The sequence below is a fragment of the Phyllostomus hastatus genome, unplaced genomic scaffold, assembly GCF_019186645.2.
Source record: "Phyllostomus hastatus isolate PE091 unplaced genomic scaffold, TTU_PhHast_1.1 phas_scaffold_1066, whole genome shotgun sequence".
Classification (NCBI taxonomy): domain Eukaryota; kingdom Metazoa; phylum Chordata; class Mammalia; order Chiroptera; family Phyllostomidae; genus Phyllostomus; species Phyllostomus hastatus.
The window spans coordinates 29,178,852-29,195,428 of record NW_025334004.1 but is presented as its reverse complement, the minus strand read 5'-3'; the positions used below and the strand labels follow the sequence as shown (position 1 = coordinate 29,195,428).

Sequence of the window (16,577 nt, the reverse complement as noted above, 5' to 3'; positions counted from 1 at the left end):
TTCATTAGAGAGGGACCCCTAAAGACCGGTCCCAGGCCTGCTGCTATTTCCCTTCCATCTTCCGGGAGCTGTGCCTCCAGCCTTCCGGTCGTTCAGGCCGACCTGCCCCTCCGGTCAGCTGCAGAAAGCCAGTGGTCTATGTGTGCTTTCACTGGCTCCTTCCGAGACATTTGCTTTAGGAAATCAGAATTGCCTGCCACGTGAGCAAACCTTTCTGCTCTCAAGACCAAATATGAGACACAGCTCGAACAGAGCCGCAGGCAGCCACCGACAAGGACGGAATGACAGCGTATCGATGTTCTGCGACAGCAGGGAACATCGTGGGGGGGGGGAGGGTGGCAGCCCGGGAGTGGGAGGGCAGGGGTAGGAGCAGGGAGGCCACACAAGGTCACAGTCAGAACACGCTGCCTGGTGGCAGGATCATCTGACTTCGAAATGATGAGCCAGGATTTTTTTTTTAAGATTTTATTTATTTATTTTTAGAGAGGGAAGGAGGGGACAAAAAGAGAGAAAGAGAGAGAAACATGAATGTGCGGTTGCTGGGGGCCGTGGCCTGCAACCCAGGCATGTACCCTGACTGGGAATCGAACCTGCGATGTTTTGGTTCGCAGCCCACGCTCAATCCACTGAGCTCTGCCAGCCAGGGCTCGGGATTTTAAATATGCGTATAAAAGACATGTTTTATAACAGACAGGGAGGATTTTAAACCTTTGAGTCATCCCATTGTCTAATTATACGGGCGCTAAAGCACGCAGGAAGGACCGAAGTTCTACAAGGAGGAAAAGGCTTTTGCTCAGGCTATTGGGCCACGGGATCTCTAAGGTGCTTGGATATCAACGTTTTAAACCAACTTGACCGAGAAGGTCCAGATCCTTCCTCTACAGACTTGCACTGTTACTTTCTTACACGTGCTGCCAAGTGTTACTTTGCTAACCCCTGGACTGATGGGAACACTGTGAAATGCAAATCTGTGAGAATGTCCTGATACAGCTGAATGGTACGCGTTTCCTCAGGCCTGGACCCAGAGTCACCGACGGCTGAGGAGCCCGCTTCCGTTCTGTGGAACCCCAAACCCAGCCCAGAGCTCTAGGGGCCACCCTGATGGCCTTCCACAGGACCTTTGGGGTCCCCTCACCCAGTCCCACCTCCCGCCCGGGCACGTCCCCGCTTTCTTTGTCTGGCACATCCCCGGCACATTGGAGATACGTGTTGGCATTCTTGACTCACTGGCTACAGAGAGTATCTGCCTTGAATTTCTTGAACCAGAGTGGGGCTGAGTTCCCCCGGGTCCTGCAGGGACCTCCCTCTGGCTGGAGCTCCGAGGCCGGTGTGTCTTGAACCTGACCGTGCAGCCCAAGCACCAGGAGGGCTGGCAGAGCTCCACTCCCCACTCTCCGATGCAATAGGCCCGAGGCAGGGCCCGTGCACTCACAGTTCTAACAGGTTTCAGGTGCCGAGGCTGCTGCTGGTCTGGCGACCCCACTTTGCGTACCAAGGCACTAAGTCTGTGTGGGTCCCCCTTCTCGTCCCATTCCTGCATTGCTCACCCAGATAATTCCATAAACACACTCTGGGAGGTATCGTGGGGGCGGGGCGAGACTCAGCAGAGACTTCTGCAGAGTGAGTCCCAGAGCGAGTCCCCCTTGGGGGGCGTGGGGGCTGGGGGCCGTGGCCGGCAAGGGCGGGAACACCACTGCTGGGATTTACTGACTGGGGAGGGGCGTGCGTGCAGTCCGCTAGGGTTTCCACCAGGAGAGAGAGGTGGAGAGGTCAGATCTGCGGGCTGGAAAGACCGCCAGGACGGAGGGGAAGCTGGTGGGAGGGACGGGCCTGCAGAAGGCAGCGGAGTCTGGAGGCAGGTGCTAGCCGGCGGGAGAGAGAGGGCCCGCTGGATGGAGTTCAGCGCGGATTTTGGCAGCTGCCAGCAGGGAGTGTAACAAAGAAACAGTGTGTCCTTCTGCCTGGAACCAGCTCCCTCTCCTCCCCACTCCGGTGCCAAGCGCAGGCTCTCCTTGGGCAGAGAGGAACGGCACGTGTCCCACTAAGCAGGACGGACTCCGGGGTCCCAGGCAACCGGGAGCCTGGCCTTTCCCCTCCTCCTCCTCCTCAGCCGTGGTCCTTCCTGGATGGACAATGTGCCACGTGCTCATGTGCAGGGGGCCTGATGCGATGACGAAGGTGCTGTCCCCTTGCCAAGGTGGCTGCCACCTGGTCCAGGCACCCAGAGGAGTCTTAAGTTCTGCCCACCAAGGTGCCCCAGGGGTGGGGGCCCTCCGGAAACTGCTCTCTTTGCCAATGACCTCAGGGAAGGCATTCTCTTGTCACTGTCCTCCTCTGCCCGAAGAGGCGACAGAGATACCGAATGTCCATTAGAACCACCTGTGAGCTTTTTCCCCCCATCGCCACTTATCCCCTTTCACCTTCTTCCGCCTGCCCCCTCCCTCCGTCCCTCCCCGGAATCACCCCACTGCTGTTCTGGGTCCCTGAGTTCCTCGGTTTTCTTTTCTGCTCAACCCCCCTGCCCCGCCCCAGAGCTGTCAGCCTGCTCTCTCTCTCTCTCTCTTTCTCCCCTGCCCTCTCTCTGAGTCTGCCTCTATTTGCCTGCAGACCATAATAATCTGTGAGCATTTTTAAAATGCTGATGCCCAGAGATTTGGCAAGACTTGGTTAAATTCACTAAATTATAGTATTGAGTCCATGCTGATTTTCCGATTTTGACCATGTTCTGTGGTCGCCTAAGAGAATGTTGGTGCTTTTTCTCTCTCTTTTTTTTTAAAGAAAATACAAAACGTATTTAGAAGTAAAAGGCCTTCGAGTCTCAACTTCCCGTGAAACGTTTCAGAGACGGAGGAGAGTGAGCAAGCGCGGCTGGCATCTGGGGTGTCTGGGTGAAGGTGAGTGAGTGAGTTGTACTGGCTTTGCCACCCTCCTCTAAACCTACAATGATTTTGAAATTCGGAAAAAAAGAAACTTTCTTAAAAGGAAAAAGTAAATATGCTACCAACTCAGAGGAGCCAGCAAGGACACGAAGAGATGCTCAGTGTCGTTCATCAGTCGGTCAGTCATCAACAGATCAAACCACAGCGAGATGCCCCTTCACGCCCACCCGACCGGCTGGAAGCACAAGATTGGGTGATGAGCAGAGATGGCAAGGGTGCCGAGGAAAGGGGGACCCTCCTGCTCTGAAAAACACACTGGCCATTTCTCAAATAATCCAACAGTGACCCCGTGACCCAGCAATTCCACCCCTATGTATACACCCGAGAGACACAGAAGCATATACCCACACGGGAACTTGCTCCCGGGTCCCAAGCAGCGTTATTCATTGTAGCCAAAGGCAGAAATAACCCCAAAGGGAGGGCGGCCGACGCGCTGTGTCGGTACCAGGGAGTATCTACCGTCCAGCCATCAAAAGGGGGAAATACCGACACGTGCCTCAGCAGCGGCGGGGGGCCCTGGGGAACACCTCCCTCGGTGGAAGACGCTGGACACGAAGACCGCACACGTGTGACATGGTTCCATCCCCGTGACGCGTCAAGGATGGGGGGAGGGGGACGGGGAGACGGCAGGCTGTGGCTGCTGAGCGCCGGGAGGGGAGGGAGTGGAGAGGGCACCCCCAAAGGGTGGGGGTTCTTTTGGAGGTGAGGAAAGCATCTTGAAGTGGGTCGTGCCGATGGTGGCCCCTCACTCCTTTCAGTGAGTACACGAAAAACCATCCAATGGTGCACTTTTACAGAGGGAACGGCATGACATTTGGTTATAGCCCCAAAAGGCTGCTTTAAGGGGAAAAAGAAACCCTCTAGGAGCTGTGAGTGAGCCTCCCTGGGGTCAGAGGGCCCCGCGGCTCCGAGGAGCAGCAGGGCGGAGCCCCCCAGACGGGCCACTGCGCGGGACCGCAGCGGAAACCATCAGTTCTCCTACCGCCAGGGTGACCCCTAGGAGAGCCGGGGTTCAGGGGCACTGGGAACTCCGTCCGTCTCACTCACAGCCCCGGCTTCACCAGCCGACCCGTGCTCAGAGGGGCCTCCCCTCTGCCGGCCCAGGGGCTGGGCGCTGCCTGCAAGCCGGAGCCTGACTTGCCTGTGGCGCCGGACCCCAGCGGACCCCGCCAGCCACACGCGGGCACGGGTCTCCCGGGGGCTGAGTGGGGCAGAAGCTGGCCGCAGAAGCCAGGGGCAGCACCGAAGTGAATGTACTTTTATCTTGATTTTCATTTACTTTCTCCCCTTAAACCGGTTCCACGTTGGATGAGGCCTCCGGCGGTCGGTGCTCCAGGGCGACAATGGCGAGGCACCAGCTGAGCATTATCCCCGATGAATCACACGCCCAGGTACTTTTCCACTGGGCCCGCGGCCACGGCCGCTTCCCCATCCTCCATTGGACAGGGCCCTGTCACCTCGCACTGCAGACACTGTCTCTCTCTGCCCACGCCCCTACACTTCTTGGGTGCAGTTTCTGGGCACACAAGCCTAGGCCAGTGACTGGCACCCAGTAGTCAAAGGAACTTGCCAGTCCTTAAAAAAAAGAATAACCATCACTTTTCCAGATCAGCCTGAAAGCTGGGCTCTTGCACTGGTACCGGCCTTCCCGTCACCAGGACCTGCGGCTGGACAGGAGGGAGGGAGAAGGGGCCGGAGTGCTCAGCTTCGGGGCGGAGCCCAACCCCTGTGACCGTTGGAAAGGAGTTGGGGCAGCCTTCACTGGTGCCCAGCTGCCCGGGTTTGCGATTGGAGGACCCGGGGGGATGCTTAAACACGAAGCAGGAAACACAGCGTGTGACACTGTGCTGTCTGCTCCTGACTGCTTCGGGAGGTGAGCGTCAGACTCACACCTGGACGGACAAAGCCTGAGCTCCCCGAACCTCCCACCACCCCTTCGCCCCCCACCTGCGAGTCCTGGTGCCCCGAGGAGGAACAGGACCCCGAAGGTCCACTCCCTGAGGGCTGGTGCCCACCTTGCCAACCTAGCCCAGGCCCCGGTGCAGGGCTGGGCACGCCGCACGAACACGGCACGTCTGACAGCAAGGAGACACCAAAGGAAGTGTGTGTGTGTGTGTGGGGGGGGGGGAGGGCATGTGTCTATCTCAAGCGCAACGCAGGATTTCTGAATTAACATTTCCTGTGTGTCCTCCTCTGAACCCACAAGAAAACCTTTCACACCGGAGATATGTGCTGAGCTTTGACGAGGGCGCCACTCGGGCTGGAGAAGCGGCAATGTGAGGTGTGTCCCCCGTTGTCACGTGGAGGCTGCACGTTCCAGGGAGAGGCGCACGGCCGAGGCCGGCGCACACGGACTCGGGGCGTCACTGGCCAACGGGCCTCCTGGGTGTGAACCGCCGAGGCTGTGTTACCGCGCCACAGCTCAGCCAGTGTCATCACACGGGCTCGTGTCTGCCTGCAACAGAGGCAGCCTTGGCGTGTCCGCCTCCCTCGTTTCCCCCACCCCCGAGAGTGTCGCCGGACCAAAGGGTCCGTCCGCCTGTGTGCATCAAAGCCCAGGGAAACACACACAGCAGTTTGCAGCCGAAAAAGGGCTGATTTTTTAGGAAGTGGCCCGCGCCCGGAGACTCAGGTGGGCTAATGCTCGAGCAGTGGCTTCTAGGGTAGGGGCTCCACAGGGGGGAAGCCATCCATCATGACGACGAAGGGGGTCAGCCTTGAGGTCAGGGTCACGGTCTCCACTGAGAGGTCGGGGCTGGGGGTCGGGGAGAGGCGGTGGTCACTGCATCTGGTTTTGCAGCTTTGCGGGGCCTGGAGCTGAAACGCAGCGGAGGCCGGGCTGTTATCTCTGGTTGGAGGGAGCTCTCTCTGCAGCCACCAGGCCAGAGGCTGCGCTCCAGAGACTGTCTGATGCCGATCAGAACCTCACTGTCCGGAGGGCTTGATGCTTCAGGAGGTGGGCGTGCAAGGGAGAGGGAGGTGCGGGAGGCAGGGTGCTGGGTGAGGCCTGGTTGAATCAAAAGAAAGAAGAAAAGGTCGTCATAAAGAAACGAAGTTTCTATGCAGCTACAAGGCCAGCAAAATGGCTTGTCCATGGGAGGCCCTTGAAAACTGTTGATTGAATTTAACTAAGCACAGTCTGTCTCCTACTTGGGGGGGAGGGGGGGGGACCCAGCCGAGCACAACCGAACACGCTGTGTGGCATTTATTAACCCCTGCTCTACCCTCACTCCGCAGGGCAAGAACCCACCACAAGCCACGCTCTGCTGTAGGTCAGCGCCCGTCCCGGAGCAACAGAGGCTCCGTTAGAGCTGGGATGCAGCCGGTTCGAGAATCAGAACCTGGTTTCCAGCATGTGCGAGCTCCTCTTGTGGGGGGGGGGGGCCCGCCTGTCACCCTGAGCAGGAGGACGAGACGCCACCGCTGGCGTGGACCCCAACCCAGGGAGGCCCGAGTGGCAGCAGCCTAGGGCCAGACTGCGGAGGGCCGGCCTTCGGAGACCCCGGGGTGGGGGGGCAGCCCCTGTTCTCAGGACAGCACAAAACCGCCAGGGGCTTCCCTCGGGGGAGTCACAATCAGGAATTTTAAATGTGAGGACTGTAAAGAGATAGGAGAAACAGGGAAGGAGCAGAAATTTTCTCAAAAATTATAAATTACCAATATTGACAAAAAAAAACACACACACAAAACTTTCCTGGGAGTGTAGAGACCAAAGTGCTGGTAGGGGAAGTCAGGGAGGGCTTCCAGGAGGCGGCGACAGGTCATACCGAGTCACAGAGGGCAACGAGGAATTTCCAAACCAAATAGAGAGAGGCAAAGGGTGTGTGAAGCGCTCGCTCCCACCGGAGTACCCTAAACGGACTGTTCCGGGCTCTCAGGGTGAACACAGAAAGCCACGTAAAGAATTTTTCATTTTCACCCCTGACCAGTGCAGCTCAGTGGGTTGGACATCACTCTGTAAAGCGAAGGGTCCCCGGTTCGATTCCCGGTCAGGGCCCATGCCCGGGCTTCCGGTTTGGTGCTGGCCAAGGCACGTAGGAGAGGCAGCCCATCGTTGCTGCCCTCTCCCTTTCTCCCTCCCTTCCTCTCTCTCTCTAAAAATAAATCTTTAAAAATTTTTTTAAAAAAGAATTTTCCACTTTCTACAAAAACTGCTGTTAAGGACATCAGTCCCAAGGTTACCCAGTGTCCCTTGTGGCCCAACCCACAGGATAAAAGCCTCTGAACGTTTCATACCGAGAAGCTCCTCTTGCTGAAAAAGGTGGCGGGCTTCCTTCCACCCGAGCGTGGAGGGCAGGGGCCAGGCACGAACCCTCCTGACACCCTCATGGTCCGAAATTAAAAGCTCCTGACCGAAATGAAAAGCAGGTCACGGCAGGCAGTCCTGTCCCAGGCCGGTATGTATGTCTGCTCACAAAGGTCAGTGTTTACGTTAGCTGGCCTGCGCCTTGTCTTCCGGCACCTGGATGACATTCCGGTGGAATGTCAGGTCTCCTTTCTCCAGGCCCCTGGAAGCACAGGTGCCCACAGAGCCCCCCCCCCCCACCCAGCCCCTCCTCGTTACTGTTGACCTGGGACGGCCGGCGCTGCTGCCTGCACCCACCCGTGTAAAGGAAGTAGGAGTCCACCATTCCACCTTCTGTCCAGTCCCGGAGGTCCCCCCACTGCGCCGCCCCCACTCTGCGTCCTCCCGCCTCCCTAATCTTTTCCCAATGGATTTCATGTAACCGACTGGTGCCTCCTCTTTTGACTGTCATGTATAAAAATAAGGTGAGTTTGAGGTTTTTTTGAGCCAAACTGACAACTGCCAGGAAGCAGCCCTGGAGAATGGCGGTTTTGCAGTGTCTCATACATTGGAATCAGAGTGGGACATGTAAGGGGGCGGGTTACAGGACCTCTGTGGGTGCTAGACACGGGGGCAGGAGAAGGACAGCCAAGCAGGGAGAATTCTGGGACTGGATACAACAAGGCAAAACCAACCCTGGCTGGTGTGGCTCAGCAGATTGAGCGCTGGCCTGCAAACCAGAGGGTCACAGGTTCGATTCCCAGTCAGGGCACATGCCTGGGTTGCAGGCCAGGCCCCCAGCAACTGCACACTGATGTTTCTCTTTCTCCCTCCCTTCCTTCTCTAAAAATAAATTTTAAAAATCTTTAAAAATGTATTTTTTAAAAAAAGGTAAGACCATGAGAAACACGCTTCCTCGACACGGGTGGGCAGGGGATGGGTAACAACACTTACAGCACAGAGAGCTGGTATTCGGGAACAAGGCAAGGAGTTCTGGCTGTGCCGCAGGGGTCCGGGGGAGACCGCTCTGACCTGTCAGAGGTATGTTCTCAGACGCACCAAAGAAAACAGGCTCAGGCAGGAAAACACTGACCTCTGTGCAGGGAGGGCCAGACCTCGGGCCGGGCCGGCTTTTAGCGGGAATTTACACGGTCACCCTATGTGGCTACTGGTCTGGGTTTGTGAGGCTGCCACGCAGGCCGCCCCTGACGCGACAGGTTTGGTACGTGGCCCCGCTCGGGCTGCACGTGGACCCCGCCCACGGGTACGGAAGGGGCCGAGGCCCAGGGGACAGCCGTGAGCAACTGCGGAGACCACGGCGCCGTGTCCCGCTTTCCCGGAGTGGCCGCTACCACCAGGACGTTTGAACTGTGCTTCCTGTCTTATTTATGTCTCGTCGGCCCATCTCATCAACAGAGAGCTAGGTTGGGCCGCTTCCATCCTCTGACATTTTCCAAGTTGGGAAGTCGCTGGCTTTTAAAGGGACCGCGGTGGAGAAAGAAAAGCTATTTGGTCAGCCTATGGTTCAAAAGCAAAAGCTTCAACTGGATCCCCGTTCCAATGAACTGAATTGAATGTTGGCGCGAGAGGGAGAGGAAGCCAGGTATTTGGGGGTCACCGTGGCTTGTCTTGTGGGGAAGCTAAGAAAGCAATTTCAGTCCAGGCCGGGCTGCCTGGTTGGTGAGAGCGTCGTCCCAATACGCCGAGGTTGCGGGTTTGATCCCCGGTCAGGGCACGTGCAAGGATCAACCAATGATTGCACGAGTAAGTGGAACAACAAATCAGTGTTTCTCTCTCTCTAAAAGCAATACATTAAAAACATCTACCATGTTCTGAGAGAAAGAGAGAAAGCAATTCCAACACCCCAAGGAGAAAACTTCCCCTAGGTGAGAACTGGACAGGTGGGTGAAATTAAACAGCAAAGACGCCCCGGCAAGTGGCGTTTGGGCAGAGGGGCCAGCGGGAACACAGGCAGTGGGAACGCCGGGACCAGAGAATGGTCCATCTGGGCCGGAGCGTAGGGTACACAAGCCGTGCCGAGGGAGAAGCCGGAAAGGCCAGGGCCCCGAAGATAAGCTACAACGTTTCCACGCTGCTCACAGCGGGTGTTTCTCGGAAGGGGAACCCAGACTTGCTCTCCAGGGATCACACGTTGTTTCTGAGAAATAAAGGACACGCTGCACACTCGAGCTGCAATGTCTAAAACCCTTATGCTTTGGACGGTCTCCCTGTGGCTGAACACCACCACGCCATTCTGGTGTCCGCGGTTGGGTCTGGAGCCACGGGCAAAACCTAATGCGGCCACAACACAGCATAGAAACAAAGTCCTCACTTCCGTTCCCATACTGTGTTCGAGACAAAGTGCGTTCTTGCTCTGCTCTGCCCCGTTCCAGGTAAAACTCAGAATGGATCCTTTTCTAGGAATGTAATTTATCCAAACGGATTCCGGAGAAGATAGACAACCTAAGCACGTTGGTTTTCACAGAGCAGAGGAGGAACTGCTCAGATGCACCCCCTTCCAAAGATGTCCAGATGGGGTCCCAGGCAAAACCCTCCAACTCTTGAAGAGCAGTAACCTCAATTCTCTTCCAGGTGTTCCTGAAGAGCTGAAAAGAAAAAAGTACCTCCCCAGTTCTTTCAGCGAAGCTGGTACAATAGAAGGCCACAACATATACAAAAACGAGGACCCACGGAAAAGAAAAATACAGGCCCACATCACCTTTATGCAAAAATGAAACAATGGCAAACAGAATCGAGTAGCACATTTGAAAAGCAATGCGACCTGAGCAAATGGCACTTATTCCAGAAATGGGATGATAGTTAAATATGAGAAAATGGATTTGTGTTCACCAAATGAACTAACCTACGGAGGGAAAAAGATGATCTCATAGATACTGCAACCATTTGACAAAATTCAGCCACCATTTTTCATTAAGAAAAAAAAACCACTCGGTAAAAATACAAGTACTTGAAAACTACTTTTTTTTAATAAGTTTTCCCCACTGCTTTTCTTTTCTTTTTTCTTTTTTTTTATTTATTTATTTTTAGAGGGAGGGAGGGAGGGAGAGAGAGAGAGAGAGGGAAAGAAGGAAACATCAATGTGTGGTTGCTGGGAACTGTGGCCTGCAACCTAGGCATGTGCCCTGGCTGGGAATCGAACCTGCGATACTTTGGTTCGCAAGCCCGCGCTCAATCCACTGAGCTACGCCAGCCAGGGCTGTGGCCTTCCTTCTTCATCGTGCCCATCCAGTCTCCCGGCTCCAAACAGCATCTCTCGTGTCGGCAACTCCCCAGCACAGACCCCTCTCAGTACCTGACGCTTCTACCTAGGTGTCCGTCATCTCAAAGCACCCCATTCCGTGCTGCAACCACAGGCTTCCCCCCGCACCCTGCCCTACCTGCAGCCTCTGCAGCCCCCCACCCCCGTTGGCGCCCCCTCTGGTCACGTCCAGGCCAGCAGACGTGCCGTGGTCCTCAACACTTCGCTTCCTCTCACTGGCCGTCCCTAGTCCAGCAGGAAGGCGTCCGCCTTCAAAACACAGACGGGCAACAGGAGAGCAGAAAGGATGACATGAGTGGGAACACAGACCCATGCCACGGGCGTGACGTGTATGGAGAGCCACAAAAGCACCGATGTCACGGGAGCCCAGGGCCCCTCTTTGTTAATACCAGTAAACAAGGCCCCACAGGGACAGACTCAGTCAGTTCACAGCATGAAGGCACCCACGCCAGGCCAACACCGGCTCTGCTGTGGGAAACTCCCAAATCAGGGAAATACAGCCCCTGCCTACTCCCCCCGCCCCACCCCCCAAACCCCACACTGCTGAAGAGAACCAGTGTGGCTGCTGTGAGCACCAGTCTGGGAGGGAGAAAGAAGCAATGGACCTTCAAAGGAACGATTTCAATTTCTGTGTGACCATTTGGACCCTTCAAATGCCAAATTGACATTTTGCGAATGTACTGTCGTGTCCTAGTTTTTACTTGTGTCTGTCTGTCTCCTGGGACCTCCCTCCTAAGGGCCACCCCCTCCCCACCGAGGTGCTGCTGAGTCACTCCATCAGGCACCGAGGTCTCAGCCCCCGGGTGTGGAGTTTCCCACGCTCGATTCCATCCCAGATCGCACTCTGCATTTCCTTCTGCAAATTCCCCATCAGCGTCTGCATCACCTTCTCGGGTTTCCCGTGCACTGCCTGGTGTATGGCGCTGAAGACACCGAGGTGACCCAAGGCTTCCAGAGGTCAAAAGCTTCTTTACGCGGAAAAACACCCCACTCTTCCCCTACGCCAGCCGACTGTACCCAGTGTCACCGCTATTTCCGTTGCAAGCACCGGGCACCCTAAAGCTGTTTCAGCTTACAACCCTTATGTCGGCAGCCTTGTTAATTTACGTAACGTCCAATGTCAGAGCTTGAGAATCCCCTGGGGAGGTTATGCTCACAACATCTATTACCTATTTTCAGACATTAAATTTAAGTGTATGTGTAAGGAAATCTACCATTTGAAATATTATTCTGAAAAATGCTGAAAACAGATTGAGTGAAAATCCCACTCAATAACCTGGAGACAGTATAAACAAAGAGTAGTTTGCAGGACTTCCCCTGGGGCAGCGATACCGTGCTGGTGAAGAGCCTGAACTCCGGCAGCAAAAAGGGTTTAAACCGAGTGAGATTCTGGGCCAGGGACTCCGTTTACTTCCAAACCTGTGGGACGGGAGGCGGATGGGGCTGTGCCGGGACAGCAGCGAGGGGCCCTTGAGATGACAGAGCCATCCTGCCCCGCGACACGTCTGGGGCTGGGGCTGGCGACGGCGCCCACGGCCCGGTTACCTCCTCCCGGGGCCTCGGGGTCCTCGTCAGGAGTCAGCGACCGCAGGGCGCACGAGCGCCCCGTGCTCCCCTTCAAACCACTGAACTGAGTCTGCACTCACCTCCCCCCAAAAAAAGCTTAATTGAAGAAGTCACTTGCATGTCTTCTCTAATTGTCTCAGTACCACAAAGTGAAACGGACTGGACTCCAAACGGCTTCACTTTCCATTCAGCAGCGACATCACCAGAAGGTGGCGCCGCTGCCCCACGGCCGGGCCACAGCAAGGGACGGTTCACTCGAAAGGTCCTCATCAGGGAACACGAGGCTTTTCCCCACCAAACTTAAATGCTGGCCCCAGTTCAGCAGTACTCCCAGTACTCGTCCTGGGTGAGGCTTGGCAAAAATACGGTTTTCAAAAGACATTAAAAAACCACCGATAATCTGGGAGCGGTGTACCACAGCGAGTTCACACCAGAAAACACAGACCCTTCCATCACGCCCCGCGGGGCCGGGCAAACCCTCCCGAAGACGGGCTGTGCCGTCCTGCCTCGCCCACTGCTGACGGAACTCGGATGAGGGGTCGGAGCACCACTGAAGGGAAATTCCTGAACAGCGACTAGAAGGAAAAGGAAAGCTGAGAAAAGGAAAGCCGTGTTGCTTTTTCACACCAGCAACGAAGTTCAGGACGCTCTCTTTTTGTGTGCGTAAGAACACTTAGAACACTTTTCAGGGGAAGGAACTTGAGCCGCACCCGTGGGTAGACATCACCGAGACAGACGCCCGCCGCTACCCGGTGCCGTGAGTACGCAGCAGACACGAGCCGCCTGTGGCCGACGCGGGTTTGCGAGAAGCGGCCCGGGGCCCCGGACGGGGCGTCCTGCGCGCGCGCACGTCAGCAGCGCCCGGGCATCGCGACGCCCGCCTCACGCCGCGCCCAGTCTCACCCGCAACCAGGCCCTGCGAGCAGCTGGGTGACTCCAACTAGCTCCGCAGCAGCATGTTTAAGGGCGCTTTTGAGCACACGTTTTAATTAAGCAAAATAAACAAGCTCTTTTTCGCCAAAGAGATTTGTTGTTTTCTTTTTTTTAAAAACAAAAATCAGAAGTTTAGGTTTTATTATATGCTTTTCTTTCTTTTTTTTATTTATATTTTTAGAAAGGGAAGGGAGGAAGATAGAGAGAGAGAGAGAGAAACATCAATGTGCGGTTGCTGGGGGTCATGGCCTGCAACCCAGGCATGTGCCCTGACTGGGAATAGAACCTGCAACACTTTGGTTCGAAGCCCACACTCAATCCACTGAGCTACGCCAGCCAGGAAATTTGTTGTTTCCATGTGCGATTTCATGGCGAGCTGTGTCTTTCAAAGGTAACCAGATAGTCTGTCCTGAAGTAGATAAATTCAAGTCGATCAACCAAACACATGTGTGCTAGTTCTATTTACCTGTTCACACGAGAGCACAACCAAAGCAAATGAGAAATACGGCAGAATTAATTTTGAGCAGTTTATTCTCAAGTCATTACAGTGTTCAACCAGTCGGACATGTAAAGACGACAGATGTAGAAGTAAACAATGGGAAGCACACACGTATTTCCATCTGAGAGAAAACATGTTATATGTACAGGGGGGAAAATGCAGCAAACGTTAAGGTATTCAAAGTAATTTTTGACAATTCAGATGTGACATATTTACAAGAAAAGCATACATTTTAAAATAATTAAATAATTTTCGTAGAATTACAAAAGTATTGAGATAAATATCAGAAGACCCCCAACATCACAAGAATATTTTCCTATGCTAGTGAACACAAGGGTAGTCCCATAAAGAGTCCCCAAAGAGAGACAGTACTTCGCCGCTATGAAGTACGGCGGCCCGCCAAGGCCGGGAGCCGCGGGCACAGGCGCGCACCGGGGAGCCGTGCCCCGGAGAACGGCGGGGGCTCCTGAACGCCGTGCACCGTCCGCACAGGGTTTCTCAGGCGTGCGCATGAAAAAGGAACCGTCAAGAGCCATCATAATGAATAAAAAGTGATAATTACTTAAAATCTCTTCATCCTATCATTTTCAAATGCAGCTGCGAGGAAGGAAACCCTAAGCACAACTTTCGGACACACCAGCTTACGAATGAAGGAGCGGAGCGGCGGGCCCCTCGCGCGCCAGGGCTGCCGCGGGTGCCGGGAGGCCCCGGCGTGGAGAGGGCGGCCTCCGGGGGGGGCGGGGGGGGGGCCCCCCACCGCTGCCGCGGGAAACCCGCTCTCTCTCGCTCCAGACGGGAACTCGTCTCAGCAAGGGAAAGGAGACACATGACATGCGTGAATTCAAAACAACACGGGACAGAACAATGGCACAGCATCATAGAAACAGCAGCACATGGAACCCAAGACTACTTTCTTAAAGCCAATGTTTCAGACCGCACCACAGCAACGGCGAGTGCTCAGACTGGTCGATCACTCAACATCTCAAACGAAGGATTTTTTCAGAGGGGTGCTTATACTGACGATTCCCTGTGATTAAGTCTGCACTCAAATTTGTGTTTTAAACCATAAATGTGCACAGGCAGTGAAATGCCAGCATTCTAACGTCAAGTGAGGCCTTCTCTCCCACATTCAACTCCCCTGCTGAAAATGAACTCCACCCCAAGGCTGAAACCCATGCATCCTGGCGGACTTCTGAGCACATCTAACAGAAGGAAGAACACAGGCACTTGAATGCAGGCTGTGAGTGACAAGAAGTAGAGGCCACAGTCGAGGGAGGAAGGGAAGTGTGCCTTTACATACAAACTTGAGGTCCCTCACCGATCCAAATATAGAAATAAGAACTATGTACAAAACTTCCGTAAGAAAATCAGATTTCCCAGAAACTTCACACCAAATAATTTTCACTGAATAAAGCAATAACCACTGCAAGTCTTCAATATTTAAGCTTTTTCAAACAAATGTCCAAAATACAGTTGTTTAAAACTTGATTTCCCCTTTTTCTCCACCTCAGTACAACCCACAGTCCTCACCAACGTCCAATAATATCCTCCACACAAAGCTTACCGCTCGCTCACCCTGCGATCCGGGGCATCGAAAATGGTTTTTGGATAAAATAGTCCACACTGTAGTATAAATTTTACAGCACCACAGACATCATGAGTTCAGGGGTCTTAGACTGGTAATATTTCATTCAATAATATTAACCAGTAAGAATGTGTAAATATCAACCATCTAATAGGAGTCATAGTAGCATTTTAAAAATGACAAGATAATAAGCACTTTTAATGTTTTAAATTGATAAACATTTAAATTGTCAAATTGATTAGGAAAAAACATCACACAAACATTTTTATCACCCAAATGAGAACACACACTTCAGACAATTGATACTAAGACACTTAGATTTCTCTCCTTTCTTTCCCGAAGAGGCTGCTTACTTTTCGTTTGGCCACTGCCTAAATCCGTGGTTCCCAGCTTGGGAAGAGCGCGTCTCCGTCTCCGTCTCCGTCTCCGGGGGGTGCAGCGAACGCACTGCACGCGCGTCCCCCTTTGTCATCTTTGGCTCGAGACCTCAGGAAAGGACACTGAGGGGACGAGGCAGGCCGGGCTCCCCGCGCCCCCCCGCCTCACACGTCGCTGACGGGGAGGCTGGCGTCATCCAAGTCCACCGGGCCGCCGTCTTTTTCCTGAGGGCCGTTTGCACTTTGAGGTGTCGGCAGCGCTTGTTCGGTCACTTTGGAAGCTGGTTCTCTTGGAGAGACAGTCTGGACCTTGAAGTTCCCTGGCTTGACCTTGGCAAGAGATTCGTGAAATCCTCGCTTCTCCACGGCAAAGCTTGAGACCAGAGAGTGGCTGCGAGAGGCTGCGGAATGTGAGGGGGCGGCCGCGGCCCCGGCCCCGGCGGGGCGGCAGGCGTGCCTGGACTCGGGGCCGGCGGAATGCTCCTGCAAAGAGGGGTGGCGGTCAGGCTCGGCCGGGCACGCCGACAAGGTTAGTAACTCAGCGCGAGACTCTATTCTCTGAAAAACAGACGGAACGGAGCACACACACGGAGCGGAAGCACGAGCCATGCAGCACACGCGTGCAAGTCCCTTCCCAAAGCGAAGCACTTCTAGGAGCGAGTTTAAAGCGACGATGGCCAACAGCCATTCCCACCGAGAAATCAGCTCTGACACTCTGGAGACGCAGTCAGCCTGAAAGGGAATACAGTGGCCGGACTGCAGCTGCACTGTGCTTACAAGGGGCCAACTAGCTCTTGTTTTCTTTAAAAGCTGATTTAAATCAACACTAGGAATTATCCCACATATTTTAAATGGCATACATTCCCTGAATTCTGCAACCACTAGTACAGTCTCTTCGCTTTTCATTTCACTGTATTTGTTTAGTTTCGAATGCCATGCATTCATACGGCTTAAGGCTGTAAAGGGAACACAGGGCACAAATTTAATCAGCTATCATTACTACGGTGAAATAATTACCAGTTCTGAATATTAATTTCAACATGCTTCTAACTATCAAATCTGAGGATAACTTTAAATATGACCATTCCAAATGCATCCCTGTATAGTTCCCAG

General features: G+C 54.3%; 1 protein-coding gene across 7 annotated transcripts in view; it reads right to left on the bottom strand.

Annotated features, from left to right (window-relative positions):
• Positions 1–13,516: 13,516 nt before the first annotated feature.
• PLEKHA1 (pleckstrin homology domain containing A1) overlaps positions 13,517–16,577 on the bottom strand; it is a 47,375-nt gene continuing 44,314 nt past the window's right edge. For all 7 annotated transcript variants that reach the window (XM_045854167.1, XM_045854171.1, XM_045854166.1 and 4 more), the window contains one exon: positions 13,517–15,947. In XM_045854167.1, the coding sequence (XP_045710123.1) occupies positions 15,630–15,947 (318 nt within the window). In that variant the 3' untranslated portion in view covers positions 13,517–15,629. The remainder of the gene's footprint in view (positions 15,948–16,577) is intronic.